Below are 24,805 nucleotides of genomic sequence, written 5' to 3'. Positions count from 1 at the left end.
TCTCGAACTCTTGGGCTAAAGCAATCCTCCCCTTCAGCCTCCCAAAGTGATGGGATTATAGGCATGAGCCACCACACGTGGCCACAAAATGTTTTATTGCACATCCATGTTCATAGCATTATTTACGATAGTCAAGAGGTGAAAGCAACCCAAATCCACAGATCAATGAATGAATGAACACAATGTGGTATATACATTCTGCCTTAAAAAGGAAATTCTGACACATGCTACACAGATGAACCTTGATGCTAAGTAAAATACGCCAGACACAAAAAAGACTAAAATGATTTTACTTACATGAGGTATCTAAAATAGTCAAATTTATAGCAACAGAAAACAGAATGATGGTTGCCAGGGGCTGGGGAAAGGGGAAAATGAGCAGCTGTCTAAAGGGTACAGATTTTCAGTTTTACAATATGAGAAGCCCTGAAGATTGATCAATAATGTAAACATACTTAATACTAAGTGTACACTTAAAAATGGTTAAGATGCTACGTTTCATATGCACTTTACCACAGTGTAAAGAAAAACACGAGAAGAAAAAAGCACTGAAAACCCACATAACGGGAAAAAAAAAAAAAAAACGCAGTCTCTTAATAAAGGAAACTCATCTAATGTCATAAAATGAATGGGGAAAAGAAATTGTTTTATTCGTCTATTAGGCTAAAACACTTTTCCAGATACAGACAGATTTGTTCACAAATCCTTTGTTCAGAACTTTTAAATTAATGAGAACACTTCCAAATTTGTCCTAAGGATAATAAACACATCTCAATTTCTCTAAGACAACACAATGTGTGCATGCATGTGTATTCATCCAGATCTAGAAAGTGTGAGTGAGTGGAAGAACAAGTATCCTAACAGTGTAGCAAAGAACAGGACACAACTGAGTACCTTAGGATAAGACAGAGATATAATGATAAGCTTCATATTTTAATACTACATGTCACATGATACACCACTCCTAGTCCTCCTCTCCTCTCACACAACAGTTGTTACAGTGAACTAGTTACTGATGAAAGGTATCATGACTGACAGACGACAAGGCAGTTAAAAAAATAAAAAGGTTAAATACAAAGTAAAGAACTAGCAATACAGTCTACTGAGTATCTCTAGTTTCTTCGCTCTTTGGCACCTGTCATCTAAGTCCTATCAACAAGTCAACAGGCATTTAGCAAAGGAAAGGCTATGTTCGATACAAGGTAAAATGGAAAAGCAATTCTTCTACAGACACGACAACTCCAAATAGTTACGGAACAGAGGTCCTAGGCTGCCTTCATTTGAAGCGAAGAACTTGAAAAATATAAAATATAAAACTAAATGGGGGCCAGGCTCGGTGGCTCATGCCCGTAATCCCAGCACTTTGAAAAGCTGAGGCGGGCAACCACTTGAGGCCAGGAGTTCGAGACCAGCCTGGCCAACATGGCAAAACCCTATCTCTACTAAAACACAAAACTTAGCTGGATTTGGTGGGGCACACTTGCAATCCCAGCTACATGGCAGCTGAGTCAGCAGAACCGCTTGAACCTGGGAGGTGGAGGTTGCAGTAAGCCAAGATTGCAACACTACACTCTAGCCTGGGCAGCAGAGCCAGAATCTGTCTCCAAAAACAGACAAAAACTAAAAGGGACACAGAAAACTCTTTTGTAAGTAAACCCACTTACTTCTAAATGCTTAGTGGCTTCTTCGTTTCTGGACATAAGCATCAACTTCGTACGAATACTTCGCAAATGCATGTCACTTAAGATGTTTACTCTCTTCACAGTTGCTTCACTGGCAGACTATAAACAAACAAGCTAATTACTCAAAACTTTAATCATTCTTCCAAATAGCACAAACACCATCTTCTATACAAAGCCTTCCTTGCTTCTCATCTACTACACTTCTTTCATCTAACACTACTCTGAGCAATCACACTTTCCTTTCTGAATTCCTGTATTATTTAGATCTGCTATTCAGAATATGCTTGATTTGGGAAAAATCCAGGATCTCACACATAAGAATTTTATGATGTTAAGAATGTAATTAACATTTTATAGCTGCAAAATTTTTCTCCCACACTATATTAATAAATTCACTATACACTAAGTTGACCTTAACTTTTCTCTTTTGAAATATCTAATTATAAAATCTGTGCAATACCCATCAATAAGATACCTTATAATATGGTATTATCTTACCAGTATCATCAGCTGTGTTGTTTCCGGATGGTAAAAAATTCTGCATGCTCCTACTGCTTTCTTAAAATCTTTATGTGCATTTTCATTAGCACACCTAGAGAGAAATTAATTCATGTGTAAGACCTCAACAGATTAAATTCAGAGGAGTTATAATACAAAGTCAGTGTTTCATTTTGACATCCCCCACTAAAACCTTTGTTCATTAAGATGATTTTCCATCACAAGGTTTTGATTGGGCATTAGGGAAAATGTTTTGTAGGACTGAAAAATCTTCTTAATTCACAGAACAATTCAATAGTAAATAAAATTACTCACGCCTCTCTCAAATCCTCAGGAACATCCACTGTGCATTTAAAGAAGGTATTTTTTTTGACAGTTTTATTTTGATTGACAGGCCGAAGTCGTTCGAATGTGACTATTTCATTGTAAGTAGCATCACAAGCAGCATATTCAATGACATAAAACTAAAAGACATCAAAATACTTTAAAAATCCCATCTGGACAAAAATAATGAAGTTTAAATGAAGTTCTAATTACCTTGCTCAGCTTAACCAATGGACCCTCCCCCATGTGGCATAAACACTAAGCACAGCTTAGTTACATAAATCTGATTTGCCTAAACTAGATTATAGGTTCTTACAAGCATGAACCTTGGTGGTCCTTACATGCTTGAGGTGTACCTCTGGAGAGCAGCTTTGGTGTTTGCCAATACAGAACACAAACAGAAATAAATGCTAATGGAAATGTGTGATCAACTATTTCTCAGGTAGGCTTTCAGAAATAAAACTAACAGTTGAAATAACATTTACAAAAACCAAACACTGAGGTAATTCCTTAGAAACCAGTCACAAAGCAAGTGTGAAGATTACTTACTTCTCCTTTCATCATCCGAACTTTAGCCAACCACCATCCACATGGCTCTTGGTCATTTGCTCTTGAATATACCTGAGAAGAAAAAAAAATGCCTATATCCATTCATCCCAAAAGATTTCAATGCTGTAAATAATGACTTTTTATTAATGCCCAATCCCATTAAACTTAAGAATCAAAAATGCTATTTTATTTAAACTGGTATATTAAATGCAATTTAATGAAAGTGATATGTACATTTCAATTTACTACTTAAAAATAAAACTACACTTTTTTGGGCAATTTAGCTTCTTGGAAATTAATTCCACATTCATGAGGTTTACTAAACATAAGTATTATTTTAAAGAAATACTCTTACAAAGGAGTTTTAAATAATGTAAAACACAGGTCTTCCTGTTTCTGTCCACATTGTTAATATTAAAACTTGTTCTCAGAAAGTGATTAACCTAATTTTTAAATTCCATCAAGGATATGACATTTAGATCCCTTGCTGAAGAACCTAAATCAAATGAACTAAAAAAAATTGTTTAACTGAAAAAAAAAATTACACACATTCAGTCCATCTAGCAGAATACATTAAGTATCTTACAAAACTCCTATCCAGGCTGGGCACAGTGGCTTACGCCTAAAATCCCAGCACTTTGGGAGGCCAAGGTGGGTGGATAACTTGAGGTCAGGAGTTCGAGACCAGGCTGACCAACATGGTAAACCCTGTCTCTACTAAAATACAAAAATTAGCTGGGCATGGTGGCAGGTGCCCGTAATCTCATCTACTCGGGAGGCTGAGGCAGGAGAATCACTTGAGGCAGGATAATCACATCCAGGGGGCAGAGGATGCAGTGAGCAGAGATCATGCCATCGCACTCCAGCCTAGGCAACTAGAGCGAAACTCCATCTCCAAAACAAAACAAAAACTATCCACAAAAAAACAAGTCTTATATTCTTTATGTCTATAAATACCAGTTTTATTAACGCAATAGGTCACAGAAGCTTTTACTTGGGATTAGTTATTTCTTATGATACAGCAGAGCTTCTTTAATGCATTATATTTTCAATATAGAGAAAGGTAGAAAAGTTGTTTCTGAGAAGAAACAACTAAGAACCAATAAAAACCAAGATTGAATGCCTTTGCAGAGATGACCAAGGAAACCTATCGGTGGATAGTAACAGCCTTCTGGGAGATAAATGCAAACAACTAAAAACAAAGACTTTTTTAGCCTGAAGCTTCTATCAGGATGATTTGAGAGTAATCTTGGAAGTGGTAGGAATACTGGAACTGGAAATGAATAAACCAAAACCTACTAATGAACTTTACTGTACACCATGGATTAGAAAAAAAGCTATGAGAAAAACCAGTAAGTCCAATTTACCAATCAGGGTCCATTAAACTCAATTTTAGTTTTTCCATTTCTTTTATAAACAGATCTGACTATTCAAAGGGATCAATATCTCATGACTTATATTCTTCCTTAGACATATTCCAAAAATAAGAAAGTTTAACACTAGAATAAAACTCACCCTTATACTGTAATTATTGTATGTATCCACTGGGCCCTTTTATAAATGTAAGGAGAATCTAGTGATCTTATTTTTCCTATGTCTTGAAACACTTTACTATTTCATCAACATTCATCAGTTATTCTCAGCTATGCTTTAAATAAAGACTAACATGGAACAGAGGAATGATGGCATCACCTAGAGGATGCAACAGTGAAATAAATTGTTAATGTTCATACAGTTTCCTTACTGCATAGCCCAAGGTATCACATCTCTTTCAAAACAGTTCAAAAGATCAAAAACACCATCCTTGTAGTCTGTTTTTAGCTACCGTTGACCAGTTGATAATTATGAATTTTTCACTCATAATTGCGAAGAGAAGAAAAATTTACAGAGGAAGGCCTTTCTAATGAGTAGAGGTATCAGACAACAGATGCAAAGAGACAGCAGCACACTAGGTTCTACTGATAAATGTGAAATCATCTTACAAAGCAAAGTCTCAGACTATGAAGTCTTCAGATGGTGACATCTTAGATGAATATTCTCAAACAGTGTATTTCTAAGAAGAGGGAAAGACAATGTGCATTCTCATCCAGTTAATGACTCAACTGAGACTGCAAAATCCTCCAACCAGAACCCAGATCATCCTGGTTTGCTAAAAGGGTATTAGACAGTATTCTTTCATCTTTTAAGGTGTTTGTGGTCAGGCGCAGTGGCTTACACCTGTAATCCCAGCACTTTGAAGGGCCAAGCGGGTGGACTGCTTGAGCTCAGGAATTCAAGATCAGCCTGGACAACATGAAGAAACCCCGTCTCTACCAAAAATACAAAATAAATTAGCCAGGTGTGGTAGAGCACACCTGTGGTCCCACCTACATGGAAGGTTAAGGTGGGAGGATTGCTGGAGCCTGGGAAGTTGAGACTGCAGTGAGGAAAGATCGTGCCACTACACTCAAGCCTGGGTGACAGAACGAGACTCTGTTCCAAAAAAAACAAGGTAAAATAAAAATTGAAGATAAAATTTTAAGAGACGTTTGTATGCCGAAATGTACTTCGTAAGTGGAAATGTCAAAAGCAGATGTGCATACAAAGGTTAACTAGAAAAAAAAAAAGACAATGAAATGCAAAAATATTCAATAGATTAGTCAATTCAATTGACTAAAAATACTAAAATTACAGCAGAGATGGCTATCCCTTCCTCAATAGAATGAGATGCCACTAAAAGTTCCAAAGTATTCAAGGACTGCATTCTGATGATCTAACTGTAAGAATAACCAGAATAAGCTAGAATTTATTAGACATATATTTTAAATCTGCTAGCAGTATTTGTAAGATTGGTATGTCCTAGGTTCATGTGTAACAGTGAGCAGTTAGTTACATTTAGACAACTGCATTCATTGTAGATACATATATCATCAAAATCTGGAAAATATGAAAAAGTTGGATTTGCTATGTTTAAACTCTTATTAAAATGTCTAATAAGGCCATGCGTGGTGGCTCACGCCCGTAATCCCAGTACTCTGGGAGGCTGAGGTGGGCAGATCACTTTGGCTCCAGAGTTCAAGCCCAGCCTGGACGACATGGAGAAACACCATCACTATGCAAAGTACAAAAATTAGCCAGGCATAGTGGCATGTGCCTGTAATCTCAGCTATTTGGGGGCCTGGGGTGGGGTGGAAGGATCGCTTGAGCCCAGGAGGTCAAGGATGCAGTGAGTTGTGTTTGCTCCACTATACTCCAGCATGGAGTCAATAATGGCCTTAAAAAAAGTCTAATAATGGCCGGGCACAATGACTCATGCCTGTAATCCCAGCACTTTTGGAGGCTGAAGCAGGAGGATTGCTTGAGCCCAGAAGTTTGAGACCAGCCTGGGCAACACCGGAAGATCCCATCTCTATAAAAAAAAATTTTTTTTTAATTAGCCAGGTGTGGTTGGTGCATGCCTCTAGTCCCAGCTACTTCGGAGGCTGAGGAAGGAGGATCACTTGAGACTGGCAGGTTAAGGCTGCAGTGAGCCATGATCATGCCACTATGCTATAAATTGGGTGACAGAGCGAGACCCTGTCTCAAAAAAAAGAATAAGGTCTAATAATGACCTTACTACCCTTTAATTATTTCTGCTACAAAATTAGGTGGTAAGTGATCAGTGATGACTGTTTTCCCAAGTATACTGAGGGTTACAAAAAGAATATCCTAACAACTTAAAGAAGGTGCCCATTCAAATAACTATCTCAGAGAGGCAGCTCGAATATCTCGTTCATCTGTGGGTACATCAAGTCTGATTTGCTGAAAATGTTATGTCTTAAAACTACCTAACCCCCTTATTCTATTTTCACCAAAGCATAACCATCCATGAATCTAGCTTCCTAAATAAACCATTTTCAACTGCCTGGAGGCTTTTCTCACTGAACAGTGAAATATTTTAAACTTAATATTCATTTCTATAAAGCTTCATTAATAACTTCACTCCTGAAAGACCAAGTTACTCTCATAAAGTGACTAAACATAAATTCCTGAGCCTGAATCAAAACACTACAAATTTGGCCGCACAGCCCACAACTGTAATCCCAGCACTCTGGGAGGCTGAGACTGCTGGATCACCTGAGGTCAGGAGTTTGAGACCAACCTGGCCAACATGGCAAAACCCCGTCTCTACTAAAAGTACAAAAATTAGCTGGGCATGGTGGTGGGCCGGTGTCCGTAATCCCAGCTACTCGGGAGGCTGAGGCAGGAGAATCACCTGAACTTGGGAGGTGAGCCAAGATCAAACCACTGCCCTCCAGCCTGGGTGACAGAGCAAGACTCCTTCTAAAACAAACAAAAAAAAGAGCCAGGCACAGGCACAGTGGCTCACACCTGTAATCCCAGCACTTTGGGAGGCCAAGGCGGGTGAATCACCTAAGGTCAGGAGTTCGAGACCAGCCTGACCAATATGGTGAAACTCCATCTCTACTAGCAGGGCATAGTGGCGGGTGCCTGTAATCTCAGCTACTCAGGAGCCTGAGGCAGGAGAATCACTTTAACCTAGGAGGCAGAGGTTGCAGTGAGCCGAGATCATGCCACTGCACTCCAGCCTGGTCAACAGAGCAAGACTCCGTCTCAAAACAAAACAAAAGAAAACAACAAAAAAAAAAACCATTATTAATTTGGATCCACTTTAGTGCTATGGATCAAATCATACCCTATACAAAGTGAAGAGTATATCTCCCACAATATCACTTTAATAAGCCAGCATTAAAACTGTGCTCTAGTGTATTACATCCTAAACATTAATTACTGAATTGATTTACAAATATGTCATTGAATAAGAGCATCCCACAAAAATTCCCTTTCTTCAGATTTTACTTAACTCTGCAAACTATTTCACAGGAACAATTCACACTCTGAGAAAATGGCCCACACACTGCTCTAACATACTAAAATCCAGGAGACTGTGGAGTGACCATGATGAGAAGCCTAAAAACACATTAGCACTCATTTTAATCACTATCATTTTATGGAGTGCAGGACTAAATAAATAAGAAGAATCAAATTCCAAAAGCCTATTTCAGAATTCTTTCCACCAAATGATCCCAAGTCACACTCTGTTTAAAAAAAAAAAAAAAAATCTAAACTCAAGTAAACAACTGTAAGTGAATTAAATGTAATTACAATCTGGATCCTAAAGTCATCAATTTTTCACTGAAGTTCATAATGTTCAACCTATGTCTTTCAAGTAGCCAAATTAAGAGTAAGTATCAAAGACAGAGAATTTTTACCAGTCTTCAATAAATTAACTATATTTCCATTTTTCCAAAGAAATTTTCCAAATATTATTTACTATTAAACTAAATAATCATAAGGCCCCATTTTCAACATGTGAAATACATTTACTGAGTACTGCTATTATGTATCTGCCATTTTGTATTATTACATCTTAAGAAAACGCACATTAGAAAAGTTTAACATCTGGAATGAACATGTGTGATTTCTCTACCTAAATAATAGTATTATCTCATTCACCTTTAAGGCTGATACTTTAACAAATCAGTTTTCTACCAACTTTCTTTACTGAATCAAGTCCTAGAAACCCACTCTGCAAGACAAAAACAAGTAACAAAGACTATGTTCTTCTCTCCTTTATGTGTGAGCATGTCCTAAGCAGTAAGACTAACAATGGTCTTGGTATCTTGGTATGATGAGAAAAACTACGTCCAAATACAGACAGCTAAAAACTTCAGACTGGCCAAAAGAATCAAACTTAAAACTTTTTAAAAAGTAGAATAAATAATCCATGTATATCTTTTACATAAATAAAATACTAAATTAGGCTGGGCATGGTAGCAAACGCCTGTAATCCTACCACTTTGGGAGGCTGAGGTGGGCGACTGCTTGAGCCCAAGAGTTCAAGACCCGCTTGGGCACCATGGCAAAACCTCATCTCTCAAAAAAATACAAAAATTAGCCCAGCATGGTGGCACATGCCTATGATCCCAGCTACTTGAGAAGCTGAGGCAAGGAAGATCCCTTGAGCCCAGGAGGTCAAGGCTGTAGTGAGCCATGATGGCACCACTGTATGTCAGCCTGGGTGACAGAGTAAGATGCTGTCTCAAAAAAATAAAATTTGGAAAAAAAAAAAAAAAAAAAAAAAACAACCTAAAAAGTTGTAAATGAGTGTCTTACCTCAGATAATTTTTATTCTCTTTTTTAATCCAATTTCTCTCAAGGCGCCTATCCCAACATTTTAATATAATATATAGATACATAACCATAATGCCTGACAATCCACCATATGACTAGAAAAGGAAAGGCATATGCCACAAGAACAAAAACTTGCCAATTCCTATTTTAACAATGAATACTAAACCAGAAAACCTCACAGTTCAAAAACAGGTTTTTAAAATTTCAAATATGCTAAATGCAAGGAAGAAACCTTATAAAAAACGTTATCAGGGCTGGGCATGGTGGCTCGAGCCTGTAATCCCAGCACTTTGGGAGGCTGAGGCAGGTGGATCACCTGAGGTCAGGAGTTACAGACCAGCCTGACCAACATGGAGAATACCTGTCTCTACTAAAAATACAAAATTAGCCAGGTGTGGTGGCACATGCCTGTAATCCCAGCTACTTAGGAGGCTGAAGCAGGAAAACCACTTGAACCCAGGAGGCGGAGGTTGCGCTGAGCCGAGATGGTGCCATTGCACTACAGCCTGGACAACAATAGTGAAACTCCATCTCACCCCGACAAAAAAAAAAAAAAAACAACAGGTTATCAGCTTAGATGTCAGGCTTACCTCTGCTATTTTGCACAATCCCAGAAAAAGTTTAAGAAAAGTGTTTATTGACCAAAAAATTACATTTCATAACTAAGGCGATCAGATATGAAGCAATCTAAAAGGATTCCCCATCCCCACGCCCCCATATAAGGGAAAAATAATGCAGGGAAGCAGATGTAAAAAAACATAATTCAAAAATGTAAAAGTAAGCCTGCGCAGTGTCTCATGCCTATTATGTCAGCACTTTGGGAGGCCAAAGCAGGTGTTCACTTGAGGCCAGAAGTTCGAGACCAGCCTGGCCAACATCACAAAACTCCATCTCTACTAAAAATAAAAAAAATTAGCTGGGCGTGGTGGCATGCACCTGTTAATTCCAGCTACTCAGGGACCGAGGCACGAGAATCACTTAAACTCGGGAGGTAGAGGTTGCAGTGAATTGAGATTGTGCCACTGCACAATCTGAGCAACTTAGTGAGACTCCGTCTCAAAAAATAAAAAATAAAATTGCCTGAGGGAAAAAAACATAAAAAGATCAAAACTCAGATCCAGGCACGGTGGCTCACACCTGTAATCCCAGCACTTTGGGAGGCCAAGGCGGGAGGATCACCTGAGGTAGAGAGTTCGAGATCAGCCTGACCAACATGGAGAAATCCCGTCGCTACCGAAAATACAAAATCAGCCAAGTGTGATGGCGCATGCCTGTAATCCTAGCTACTAGGGAGGCTGAGGCAGGAGAATCGCTTGAACCCAGCAGGCAGAGGTTGTGGTGAGCCGAGATCGTGCCATTGCACTCCAGCCTGGACAAGAAAAGCAAAACTCTGTCTCAAAAATAAAAATAAAGATAAAACTCAGCCACAAAATGCAAGGATTTCCTACCCCAAAAACTACACAAACAAACAAATAGACAATTCACAGAACAAGGGGTTAAGAGCCAATAAACTAATTTAAGTGATGTTCCCATATTATGATTAAGGAAATGAGAATTCAGGAGACATCAGCTTCCATCCACCAAGTTTACAAAACTGTACATATGAACAATATAATACAGTCACTCAACGTATGAAAAAGATACCTCCAGGGTTAATAAAATTATAAAGTGGTAATTCCAAAGACATTTTTGGATGATGAAACGGTACATTTTAATACTTTTAAAAATGTATATATCATGCCTTTTGATTCTGCAATTTAACCTCACAGGAACTATAATACTACCAGATTTGCATAAGAATATTAACTTCAATTCTCGCATTGTTTTCTTTAGCTAACAGCAAAACATTTGGTAATTTCAATGTTTTTTAATTTGATATATCCACACCAAATAATTTTGAGGTGGTTACAAAAAATGAGGTAAATTTAAATGAGAAGACAAGAAAATGTTTGCTGTCCTAATTAAGTGAATACAAAAGTCAAAAATATATAACTTAATCCCAATTTTTTTTCAACTTAAATATGTCCTTTATACATGCAAACAAACAAACTCACAAGAGAATCAACTCTGGTAAATGAGATTTAAGTTAGGGTGGGTGGACAAGTACACCTACATTAAGATGGAAGGTTCACTTGGTACTTTATATAATTTTTTATCATTTCATTTTTTACATTAAGTTTTATTACTTTAAATTTAAAGGAGGGGAGGAGGCTTTCGAAACATTACCTGGGAAAGCACTAACTCAGAGTTTCTAAACACTCTAGGTAATATGGATAAATCCTTAATAAACGGTGACAAAAAAACAAAATCCTATGGGTGGCAAGATTTTTTCCTTATATGAATTTTCCTTTTTCCTTATATGAATTTTCAAATTTTTCAAAAGTGAAAAAAAAAAAATCACATCTTAATTTCAGATGACTTACAAAATTTTAGAGAGCAAATATGACCAGAGCTGAATCATAAAACATAATGTGAAATTTAAAAAGAAAAAAAACTAGATTCAATTTCTAAATCACTCAATCTCTACATCAATGTCTTTTTCACAGAGGCGGAGGCAGACCACAGGGGTGAGCCAGACACTGTTCAGGAACAGGGCAGGACCCTCCTGGACAGGAATGGAAAAAGTACACTGTAACAACACCCTCAGCACCCCACCAAGAATAGTTTTCCCTTTAATCTGAGACTCCACGCTACCAATTTTAAGTGTCTAAACAACAAAAAAGTATAAGAAGGATTACTCTCAAAACTGACTGCCACACATTTCTAATTCTAGAACATGTCCAAACCTACATCATTCCTTTCTTGACCTAACTTTTGCTTACTCAAAATCCAAAAAACACTATACCAGAAATTTCAAAAAATGAAAACGAATCAGGCCTCTTTATTCTCACAGAAAACTATTAGAAAAAGATACATCATTGAGAAAACCTTTTTCAATAAAATCTAAAGTCCAAATGAACATAGTAATCTGCAGTATCACCGCCATATATAGCAACCACCAAGGACCCCACTTTACACTTCTTGATTTGCAGCAGTCATTTCGCCACTTTGTTTCCTCGTGTCTCCCCCAGATTCCACCAGTAACATTTTCCTCAAGAACTCTAATACACACAGATAGTTACAGGTATCCTTACAAAAAGTTATTTCTTAACTTATTGCCATTCTGCCTGGATTTTAATTATTTGCACTAAGCTCACTGTGTACTATTTTGCTTTTACTAAAGCAAAGTATAAATTATGTCAGGGTGCCATGAGCCAAGTCCCTCATGAATAAGTAAAGCACTCACTTTACTCACTCTTTTATCTCTGACTTCCACCAAAGTGGGTACGCTAAATTAAGGTTGTCAGGGATTGAAGTGCTGCAATTTTTGACTTCCTAGCTTATTACCTATATTAATGAGAGCTCAAAGAAAATTTATCATTAAAAAATCAGGCCATGTGTGGTGGCTCACACCTGTAATCCCAGAACTCTGGGAGGCCGAGGTGGGTGATCACCTGAGGTCAGGAGTTCAAGACCAGCCTAGCCAACAAGGTGAAACTCTGTCTCTACTACAAGTAAAAAAAAATTAGCTGGGCATGGTGGTGGGTACCTGTAATCCCAGATACTCAGAAGACTGAGGCAGAAGAATCGCTTGAACGTGGGAAGCGGAGGTTGGAGTGAGCTGAGATCGCTCCATTGAACTCCGGCTTGGAAGACAGAGCAAGACTCCATCTCAAACAATAAAATAAAACTGGCAGATAACTAAATCACTTGCAAAGTGCTTAGTACAGAATATGTACATTTAAAATGTTTGTAAATGGCTAGGCACGGTACCTCACACCTGTAATCTCAGCACTTTGGGGGGACAAAGCGGGCAGATCACCTGAGGTCAGGAGTTCGAGAACCAATCTGGCCAACATTGCGAAGCCCCGTCTCTACTAACAATACAAAATTTAGCCAGGCATGGTGATGCACGCCTGTAGTTCCAGCTATTCAGGAGGCTGAGGCAGATGAATCGCTTGAACATGGCAGGCAGAGGTTGCAGTGAGCCAAGATAGCGACATTGCGCTGCAGCCTGGAAGACAATAGGGAAACTCTATCTCAAAAAAATAAATAAAATAAAATGTTTGCAGGGCTGGGGGCGGTGGTTCACCCCTGTAATCTCATCATTTTGGGATGCTGAGACAAGCCTGAAAGAACATGCACAACATGAACAGTGTTTTATTAATCTGTGAGCTGTGATTTTTCTTTCCCTCCATTTTTTTTTTTTTTTTTGCTTTTCTGTACTTTTAAATTTTTCCTCAGACATTTCTAGAATATTCTAGAAGGCAGAAAGCTAGTTACAATATTTTACAGTTATATATTAACTCCGTTAATGATCACTATAGTAAAAGAATAACTATCAACACCTCATAAAGACACCCAGGCAAGTCGTAAGACAAATTATTCAAAGTAATTAGCAAAAAGAAGGAAAAAGGTAACACCATAGTGCACAGAGTTCTATGCTAGGTTCTTTTAAAAATGCAAATACCCTATCATCCATGACTTCCAAATTATAATGATAAATTTAAAGTCTACACAGCTAAAAATGGGACAGGTGAGACCCATTCTAGCTCCAAAACTCAAGCACTGCTATATTACACGGCCATTACCACCAATAGAAAGAATAGAGAAAAGGACTCAGATTTATCCTCCATCAACTAAGCTAATTTTCCTAAAAGAATATTTATTTAAATCAAAAAATAGACACCACAAGAAAATAAACTTAAAAAAACATACCTCTACTTCATCTCCTTCACTAATTTCTTTTTTTATATCAGGTGGTGGTGGTAATCTGACTTCATTAAATGGAACCTGGCGTTCTGGTTGCCAACTGAAGGATTAGAAAAGGTGTATTAACAATTTAAAAATATACAGTCTACACCTGGTGTTGCATATTTTTTCAAGTTAGTTTATCATTTAGGCTTTCCCTAAAGAGAAGAAAAACAACATTCATACTATTAATAATTTCCCAAGTAATTAGTTACTGAAGTAGAACAGATTTTGTATGACTCTTAATGAAGTTCATAATTAACAAAATTGTTAACAATTGTACATTACCTCCCAAATTACTTATCCTAAGAGCAGTACACACATTCTCCCAAATTACTCATCGTAAGAGCAGTACGTACATTATTCTGCAAATGAAATAAGCTAAGTTCACACTGATGACTAACTTTGATTCAAAATGTTGAATCGACACAGCTGCCCAATATAGTAGTGATACCAACTTATTTCAAATAGTTTCACAACTACATGACCTATCAATAAAGGAAACACAATTTCATAGATTAGAAAACAACATAAACTGTTTAACTCTTTTTAGTATACATATTCACAGAAATACAGAAAATTATCAGCAATTATTTTGAACAGCTGAATTACAAAAGATTTCGTTTTCCCATTCCATTTATCTTTCCTACAGTGGATACATACATTATAATTAGAACCTAGAAAAAGCTTATTTTTAACTCTGTAGCAAATATTAATGTATTAAACCAATTTAGTAGTTAACTGACATTTTTTCTGTTGTATTTTAAAAGCTGAAATTATAAAGTAAAAAATTATTCCCTACTCTAATTTCTCATAGGTCATTTATATGTCTGGGAAGTATACTATGACATAAAATGTCCCTCAAGTTTCCATCTGCCTAGGCTGGGCAAAGTAGCAGCTGACAAGTAAAAGATTTGGGGATGCTTTCTTTTAACCATTACTGTCCAAATGGCAGCTGCTCAAAGATAGAAACCATCTCAACACTTGTTTCTACATGAAGCAGCTGTTAGGCAATGATCTTTTCAGGCAATTCCAGAAACAGCTTAAAAGTGGAAGCTGAACAGTTTTTTTCTGACCATCAATTAAACAGTGCTCTTGGAGACAGAGTTTCCCTCTTGTCACCCAGGCTGGAGTGCAACGGCGCAGTCTCGGCTCACTCACTGCAACCTCCACCTCCCGGGTTCAAGCAATTCTACTGCCTCAGCCTCCTGAGTAGCTGGAATTACAAGCACCCGCCACCATGCCCAGCTAATTTTTTTGTATTTTTTTTAGTAGAGACGAGGTTTCACCATGCTAGCCAGGCTGTCTCAAACTCCCGACCTCAGGTGATCTGCCCACCTTGGCCTCCCAAAGTGCTGGGATTACAGGTATGAGCCACCACACCCAGCCCAGTGCTCTTTTATAGCCCTTCCTAACCAAGCCCAGTATGCTGTCTTTCCCATTTTTAGATTACATACCCCTCAGGCAATTAAAGATGGCTTAATACTTATTCTGATGACCAGCAGTCAACTGGAAGACCTTCTACAACATCATTTGAAAATTCTGGGCTTTTTAAGTATTAAGCATATTATCATCTAATTTGTGCCGTCTATTTCTGCAAAACTGATTCATATCTAAACATGTTTTGGCAAAGAAGAGCGTTATGAAAAAAGTGACAATTATGGACAGAAAAACAGATAAACAGTTATCAAAGATAGACTTACGATCAAACAACCAAACCTCCCCACCCCCTAGAAGCAAACAGTTTGGCACTGCCACCTCTAATATGAAGGCCTTTGTCAACAAAAATAACTTACTTATTTTCAAAAACAACTGTAAGGGAGTCTTCATGAACATCTTTGATAAATCCCTGCAAGACACAAAAACATTATAAAGGCATATCAATATTAAAGCACTTCATAACTCTAAAAGGCTGTACTAGAGATACAAACATAATAGGGAGTACTGAAAGAACACAGGTTTGGAATTAGGCAGATGTGAGTTTGATTTCCATCTCTACCATTTACGAGATACATGATCTTTTAAGCTACTTAATCTCTCTGAACCTCATTTTTCACCTGGTGTCATCTACCTGGGAATTAGCAAAAGTAAATGTACATCCCTGGAACATCTCAGGTATTAGTTCAGCAAGGCAGTTATTTAGTATTGTGACTAAGGGTTCAGTATTTACTACTGTGACAAAGAGTTCAAGCTCTAGAGTATTGGTTGCCAGGATTCATACCCAAACTCTATCACTTTTATATGCTTGAATACAGTTTTGAACTAATGAAATTAATCACAGTATCATCCACCTAATGAAAAATTATGAGAACTAAATGAAGTAATGTTTAGCACAGTACCTGGCACAAAGTAAGAACTCAATTTGGTTATAAATGTTATCAATATTATAGTCCACCTTCAGTAAAATGCATGACTACATTTTGAATACTATCTTTGCAATTAACTTAATCTTATTTTTTCTACATACTTCTCTTTCCCTTCCCTTAAAATTGGGCTATAGTGAGTACATTGTTCACAACTATGTTGGAATGAATACAGATTCTCAATAACAACTGGTGGTCATTTTTCAGGCTTAAAATTAATATTAAAATTAGCCTTTTTTTTTTTTTTTTGAGACGGAGTCTCGCTCTGTCACCCAGGCTGGAGTGCAGTGGCGCGATCTCGGCTCACTGCAAGCTCCGCCTCCCGGGTTCACGCCATTCTCCTGCCTCAGCCTCCCGAGTAGCTGGGACTACAGGCGCCTGCCACCTCGCCCGGCTAATTTTTTTGTATTTTTTTTTTTTTTTAGTAGAGACAGGGTTTCACCGTGTTAGCCAGGGTGGTCTCGATCTCCTGACCTCGTGATCCACCCGTCTCGGCCTCCCAAAGTGCTGGGATTACAGGCTTGAGCCACCACGCCCGGCCTAAAATTAGCCTTCTTTATCTTCCTTTGATTAATACAGTTGGAAGAAACCATAAGATCTGACATACTCAAGAAAGAGCAAAGGACTTGGGTGTAGAATTACTGTTGCTGAAATCCTGATTCCACCACTCTATAACCACAGGCAAGCAGTTCTTGGCACTTATATAATTACAATGAACATTAAATGACTTTATATTACTATGAATCAGAACCGCAAATTACTGAATGTTAGTGAAATGTTTATACATACTTTCAACCATGGGGTACGTAGGAAATACTTTTCTAAAACATCTTTATCACACGACTCCATAATGTCCACAGCAAACTAGCTATATAAACACATGTATAATACCTCGTCAAAGCAAGGCAAAAACAAACACATCTGTTTATCTCACTCCTTCCCAAAAGTCCATTAAGTAACACTAAAGAGATTTGAAGGAATAAACCCAAAACAAAGAGAATAAAGAGAAAAGGCAAACTTACAACAACAACAAAAAATGTTTTGTTCTTTTTTGTTTTTGTTTTTGAAACTTACAATGTAGACGGAAGAGGGGTAACAGTAATAAAAAACAAAGCAAGCCCAGGAGCCCAGCACTTTGGAAGACCAAGAAAGGCAGACAGCTTGAGCTCAGGAGTTTGAGACCATCCTAGGCAAGAGTGAAATCCCATCTCTACCAAAAATACAAAAAACTTAGGCAGGCCTGATGGCGTGTGTGGTCCCAGCTACTTGGAAGGCTGAGGTGGGAGGATCACTTGAGCCTGGGAGGCAGAGGTTGCAGTGAGCCATGATCATGCTGCTGTGCCATGACCAGGCTACTGCACTCCAGCCTGGGTGACAGATTACGGGCTTATCTCAAAACAAAAAAACAAAACAAAAAAAAAAAACAAAAAAAAAAATATTTAAGGGCGTACTCTGTGTCAGACATTTTTCTAAGCAAAATTTTCTAAATATTAACTGGCACTGGGAATGGTTCACTCCTCTTCTCCAGCTCCAACTGCCTGTTGTTTCATTTATGTGTGTGCTATTGGACATTTCTATGCAAACATCCTCACTGAGGCCTAAAACCAAGGATACCCTTCTCTTGAAGATTGCTATGGTAGGCCAAGTGTAATGACTCACACCTGTAATGCCAGCACTTTGGGAGGCCGGAGCAGGCAGATCACCTGAGGTCAGGAGTTCGAGACCAGCCTGGCCAACATGGTGAAACCCCATCTCTTCTAAAAATACAAAAATTAGCCAGATGTGATAGCAGACACCTTTAATCCCAGCTACTCAGGAGGCTGAGGCAGGAGAATCACTTGAACCCAGGTGGCAGAGGTTGCAGTGAGCCGAGGCTACACCACTGCACTCCAGCCTGGGCGACAAGAAAAAAACTCCATCTCAAAGAAGGGGAAGAAAAAAAAAAAAAGACTGCTATAGTACCTCTTGCCTTGCAATTCTGGAGATATTTATTAATTAATGCTCCCTAAATTTAAATATTAAGAGTTGCCACTCTAGTTCAGGCTTTGATTATCTGACCATGCTAATGATGACTTTCTGGACAGTTTCTAGTAGGGCACATTCACTTTTTATTTTTTTGGTTTTTTTGACGCAGAGTCTCACTCTGTTGCCCAAGCTGGAGTGCAGTGGTGCAATCTTGGCTCAAGGCAACCTCCACCTCCCTGGCTCAAGCGATCCTCTTGCCTCAGCCTCCCCAGTAGCTGGGACTACCCCACCACCTGGCTAATTTTTTTGTATTTTTAGTAGAGACAGTTTTGCCATGTGGGCCAGGTTGGTCTCGAACTCCTGACCTCAGGTGATCCACTCACCTCGGCCTCCCAAAGTGCTGGGATTATAGGCATGAGCCACCACACCTGGCCCACATTCACTTTCAACAATCACTTTGGTCCGCGCATTCACAGTTATATTACCAGCAAATATAACTGTATTATACCCTTGCCATTTTTTAACAAATTTCAGAAACCGAGAATTTCCATGTTTATGAATATTAGTAAAGCATCTCTCCCATCAGAAGACAGCCATATTTTCAACTTCCACTAACATGTTCTAGTCCTTCAACAAACTCTCACTAACTTTGAAAAGTCTCACAAATTAATCTTTCTAGTTTCTGTATAATTCATAGTGGATTAGTTCAAATCAGAAGTCTAAATCACTAGAAAATTTCACTCTCCTTTCTCACCTTTATAATAATCTTTCTCACTCTGCTTTGTAATAAGAACTTTATTTTCTATCTAAAAATCACTTCTACCTTTCCCACAAACACTTCCACCATAAACATCAGTATCAACTTTGAGTGCACATTTTTCACAAACTTTAAAACACAGCTCTGCACAACTTTTTTTTTTTTTTTTTTTTTTTTTTTTGAGATGGAGTCTCACTCTGTCACCAGGCTGGAGTGCAGTAGCACAATTTCTGGTCACTGCAATCTCCAACTCCCAGGTTCAAGTGATTATCGTGCCTCAGCCTCCCAAGTAGCTGGGATTACAGGCACACGCCACCACACCCAGCTAATTTTTATATTTTTAGCAGAGACTGGGTTTCACCATGTTGGCCAAGATGGTCACCATCTCCTGACCTCATGATCCGTCCACCTTGGCTTCCCAAAGTGCTGGGATTACAGGCGTAAGCCACCACACCCCAGCCCTTGAGCATCTACTCATTGCTAGTATCATTCTGCCATAAGATTTACTAGATTAAGGCCTGACGCCTAGTCCTTAAAATTTATTTGGACTGCAGTGAACAATTTCTAACATCCTACTCCATAAAATCTAATCCCCAAGTCCTAAATTCTAGACAAACGTGTTTCTAATGGCCAGATTTCTCTAAAATTTAGTTCACCTGATAGGACACAGTCAATACTTTTAAACGTATTTTTGTACTCCCCAGGCCACCAGAATGATGCTAGGTCTCCCCGCCTGCTCAAGAGACCCAAATTGACACGGCTGGGTCTTTGCCAAAATCTGATAGGAGACACCAGTAACAGCCACATGTGTCTGCACATGGCAGGGGGCTTTATGCCTTTAAGTCTCCATAATTTCTGTCCTCAATCCCCAATCCTTGGGGTGTTTGACTGTCTCTCTTCCTATTCACACCCACCTGGCTCAGGCCCCGTATTTCTCAGAAGAAAGCCTTTGACATTTCTTTTTCTTCTTTCCATACATATGCAGACACGGAAGATTTCAAAGCATCCTTATAAAAAGGTCACTTGTCTTGTTCACTCACACAGTCCAACAACGTTTACATTTGAAACTCTTAACTATAATTTAAGATAATCATGAATAACTAGGCAATATAACACATCTGAAGTGTATTCAAAATCTTAAAACGTTCACAGCTTGCTATGGATAAGCGAGAAAAAAAATCTTAAAATGCCCACATAACTCTGACAAAACAACAAATAGGCAACATGTAGTAAAAAACCAGAAATGCCATAAATTGGGCCAGGCGCGGTGGCTCACACCTGTAATCCCAGCACTCTGGGAGGCCGAAGCGGGCGGATCACCTGAGGTCAGGAGTTAGAGACCAGCCTGACCAACATGGAGACACTTCGTCTCTACTAAAAATACAAAATTAGCCGGGTGTGGTGGCGCATGACTGTAATCCCAGCTACTTGGGAGGCTGAGGCAGGAGAATCGCTTGAACCCGGGAGGCGGAGGTTGCAGTGAGTCAAGATAGTGTCACTGCACTCCAGCCTCGGCAACAAGAACGAAACGCCATCTCAAAAACAAACAAACAAAAAAATGCCATAAATTAAGTGTAAAATGAAGGTAAGGATGGAAGGAGTAGAAGGAATCCTTGAGCAGTGAAAAAGCACTATCCGAAGAACTAATTTCGAAAGCAATCTAGTATAAAACAATTTTTTTAAAAAAGGTTCTAGTCAAAGATCCACTTAAGCAGCAAGTTAACTAACAATCCATTAGCTTTCTACATGTAAACAACAGGCAGCTGTAAAATAAAAATTTTATACAAAAAAATTCTACTTACAGCAACAACCAAAAAATAAATCCTACAAGTGTCCTCAATAACAAAAATATGCACAGAAGCTATTTACAAAAATGTCTGAAGCTCTAATAAATATAAATACAAAATTTAGGAAAATGTAAAACACCATCATGTTCTTAGGGACCTTGATATTATAAAAATTTCAATATGCCCCTAAAATAAACCTACAATTTCAATGGGATCCCACTGAAATATTAAGAGTGCGTATGTGGTTTGGCTGGGGGGTGGCGGGGGAAGGGATAACCTAATGAAATAAACCTATCTCAAAAAATTTTAAAAAAGAAAGCATTCAAAAAGGAAACTTCTAAAATGGGGTGGGGGTGGGGGACTGGGATGGCAGGGAACAATAACACTCTATACTTACCAAACCTTAGAGATTTTAAAACTACAATAATGAAGATGGAAAAGATATTTTAAAGGAACAGAACACAGATTCCAAAAGTAGGCCTAAAGTCATTTAGGAATTTACAAATGGGGAAGGAATGTACTCTTTTTAAAATGGTACTGGAATATTTAAATAATTCTTGAGGAAAACAGAAATGGATGTCTTCACCAGGAAAAAAAAAAAATTCAATAGATAAAACATTCAAACTTCAAAATAAATCAGTAACGATTCCAGGAGAAAGCAGGAATCAATTATCTATAACCTTGCAGTAAGGAAGGCCTTTCTAATCAAAAAAACAAAACCCAAAAGCCATGAAGTTTGATAAAAGTATACTACCAAGAAGCTATAATATAAAAGCATCACATACAAAGAAGAAAAGGGTGGTGAAACAGCATACAACAGGGTTAAATGCCCAATCCAAATATTCTTAGGTGACTAAGTAAGAACAAGCTGATAGAAAACGTATCGATGGACATGAACTAGATGAACAAGTAATTCACAGGGAAAAATGTAATTTTAATAATACACAAATCTCCTTTAAAGTGTTAAACATTTGCTACAATTTGTTCTGAACTTTGCTTTTCTCTTCAGTTTGTCTTGTAGATCCTACCTTACTATAAAGGTCTACTCATTGTTTTTTAGATGGGTGCTTAAATGGCCTGTGGAAACAAAAATGTACAAAGGATATCTGCTTACCTAATGAATATATTTTTGAAATTACAGAATATAGCTGAAAAACAAAAAGCTTCTCAACTTGACAGGAGCTGTTGTGGAAAAAAAAAATCCTATAGGCTAAACAGAAAGAAACATTGTATGAATATATTTCAGGAGTTAAAAGATTAATATTACAAATATAGCAAAAAATCTAAACAGATGTATTATGGACCTCTGACTGTGGAAAAGTCACCTACTGACGCTGTATGAGGACAGACAAAATATCATTTATAAACCACTCATTTTATAAGAGCACTCATTTTAAAGAAAGGAAAGTTGAAACAATACACATCTTATATAGCCCCAAAGTTTCACTCCCTAGGTTAAAAATACAAATTTAAAACCTCATCTGTCTTGAGCTCTTTTCACTAAATCACTATGAACCAAACGATGAAATCCTTTTGCCAGTTCATATAGTTTTAAACTCTACAAGATTGAGTCTGGTAGTAATGTTAATCACGGGAAATAAGGCACCTATAATAAAAAGATATTTAAGGCAAGGTTCCCAAAGTATCAAAAACTAACTCACAACTGGTAAGGCAATTATCGTGTCCAAACCCTAGATTCGAGCTGAAAGAAAATTTTAACGTTTAAAATACCGATCAATAGATCAGGTACCTTGATTGAATTGTGGCTTAGAAATCTGTAGAGATGTCCCTTCAGGAACTTTCCTAATAAACCCATTAAGAATATACCGTCCTACTCTAGAAAAATCCCTTTGACTGGAAAATAACTATGATTAAAACTTCATCTATTACTTTAGATTTAAGACCCACTAATGCCTTCCTACCCCTGCAATTCATTACAACACTAAATTTACATTCCTTATAAAGGAGTAAACAGAAACCTTATAAAGGAGTAAATGGAAATGTTAAAACCTCAATATTTGGCAGACTACCAAATGTAATCAGAAACAGCACAGCCTGAATCCGAAGTTTTAAAATGGAAGTCCAGAACCAAAAAATCCAAGATTTACACCCTAAAAGTGTAACTCTCGTATTTCAAAATTCTTCTTAGAAGAGTTTTCTGATGGCAAAACAAACTCCTTTTTTTCTTTTTTAATGACAACAAAAGAACAGCCAGCCAAAAAAAAAAAAACAAACGAAAAAAAAAACATACAGTACAATCCTCCTAAAGAGAGATTAGGAACTATCCTTGGCTTAACTCAACTTTTTAATGACTCCAATCTCAAGATTTCAGCCTATTAAAATTTTCATGGAAAATTCCTGTCAGGAAGGAATTACACCTCTAGTTCACATTTATTCTCTTAAGTAAGCAAAAGAAAGTATCAGACTCACATTACTGCTTCCCTCAAACTTGATCAAGTATTCTTACATAGTCTGTCACTCCAGCTTTAAGACTACTGTTTTTCTTTTTAATTCTCTTCTCAGGAATCGCTGGCATGAAATTTAAACATTTTATTTTTCTCTCTAGATTTGGCACAACAGTCAGAAATAACTTTACATTTTTTATGCCTTCTCAAATGTGTTAAAAAAAGAAAAAAGTGCAGTTCATGGCTTAATTCCTGATGCAAACTTGTGATAAAGTACTTACTGTATTTCTAAAGATAAACTGATTAAAATAAATCCTTCTTTATTAGAGACACTGAGCTGTTCGTTAGATGGTGAAGGGTCTTTCCTCTGACTAGGTTAACTCTCCACTTGCCCCAACTACATCAGTTAAATATTACTGCTGTGGATAAATTTGATTACAAAATATATAGCCCATGAGAAAAAGTTACTAATGTAATTCAAGCAAAATTCAGCACCTCGGGCTTTTTTTTTTTTTTTTTTCCCAAGAACTGCCACAATTGATTTTATCATCACTTGTTATCCCTTGATCAATTATCAGTTTATTTATTGATTCATACTCTGGCCCCAGTCTACCTTTCCAGCCCATCAATTTGACTGATCTAACATCTCTGAAATCAGGATGCTTCTTACAATGGATGGCATCTTGGAATAGCTGATAGACACCTGTCAATTGACACATGTCAGTCAGGATATAAATATCACTCTTTAGTACTCAAACTTGGTTTGCCTGCGATTTTCTGTGGCACCTGATGGTAACCCCTTAGCATTTCAGTCAGCAAACCAACAAAGAACCACTGTAGGAATGATTGTGGTTTCTTATCAGAATGTTTGTCTGTTGACACCTTCTGATAAAATCTAGAAAGCACCAGGATCAAAGCTCACAAAATGAGTAAAAATTATTGGAAGAAAATCCTGGAGACAACAGAGAAGAGCACTTTTTTTTTTTGAGATGGAGTCTCGCTCTGTCACCCAGGCTGCAGTGCAGTGGCCTGATCTCGGTTCACTGCAACCTCCACCTCCCAGTTCAAGCGATTCTTCTGCCTCAGCCTCCCGAGTAGCTGGGACTAGAGGCACGTGCCACCACGCCCAGCTAATTTTTTTATTTTTAGTAGAGACAGGGTTTTACCACATTAGCCAGGCTGGTCTCGAACTCCTGACCTCGTGATCCACCCACCTCGGCCCCCAAAGTGCTGGGATTACAGGTGTGAGCCACCATGCCCAGCCAGGAGAGCACTTTTAAAGTTCGCTGACATCAATACTCTCCATGGCACTGAGGAAGATATTTTGAGAAGAAACGCAGGTACCTGAATACAAATATGTTTTAATGAATTTCTTTTGCTTTAACTTCCCATTTTATGTATGGGACTGTTTGAAGGATATCTTTCAATAACTATGTAAGAATACTAAAAAATAAAGATAACCATTGTTCAGATGAATTGGCACATTTCTTCCTTCTTCATGGTACAGTGC

The 24,805-nt window shown here is 37.9% G+C and overlaps 1 protein-coding gene across 5 annotated transcripts in view; it reads right to left on the bottom strand.

Annotated features, from left to right (window-relative positions):
• FXR1 (fragile X mental retardation, autosomal homolog 1) overlaps nucleotides 1-24,805 on the bottom strand; it is a 68,400-nt gene that overhangs the window by 31,143 nt on the left and 12,452 nt on the right. For 4 of the 5 annotated variants that reach the window (XM_011968859.1, XM_011968860.1, XM_011968861.1 and 1 more), the window contains 6 exons: nucleotides 15,815-15,867; nucleotides 13,986-14,079; nucleotides 3,054-3,125; nucleotides 2,496-2,644; nucleotides 2,181-2,274; nucleotides 1,665-1,781 (listed from right to left, as the gene is read on the bottom strand). In XM_011968859.1, the coding sequence (XP_011824249.1) occupies nucleotides 1,665-1,781; nucleotides 2,181-2,274; nucleotides 2,496-2,644; nucleotides 3,054-3,125; nucleotides 13,986-14,079; nucleotides 15,815-15,867 (579 nt within the window). The remainder of the gene's footprint in view (nucleotides 1-1,664; nucleotides 1,782-2,180; nucleotides 2,275-2,495; nucleotides 2,645-3,053; nucleotides 3,126-13,985; nucleotides 14,080-15,814; nucleotides 15,868-24,805) is intronic. The other variant, XM_011968862.1, reaches the window with a different exon arrangement.

Source organism: Mandrillus leucophaeus, unplaced genomic scaffold, assembly GCF_000951045.1.
Source record: "Mandrillus leucophaeus isolate KB7577 unplaced genomic scaffold, Mleu.le_1.0 Scaffold860, whole genome shotgun sequence".
NCBI classification, from domain to species: Eukaryota; Metazoa; Chordata; class Mammalia; order Primates; family Cercopithecidae; genus Mandrillus; species Mandrillus leucophaeus.
This window is presented reverse-complemented; position numbering and strand designations above follow the sequence as displayed.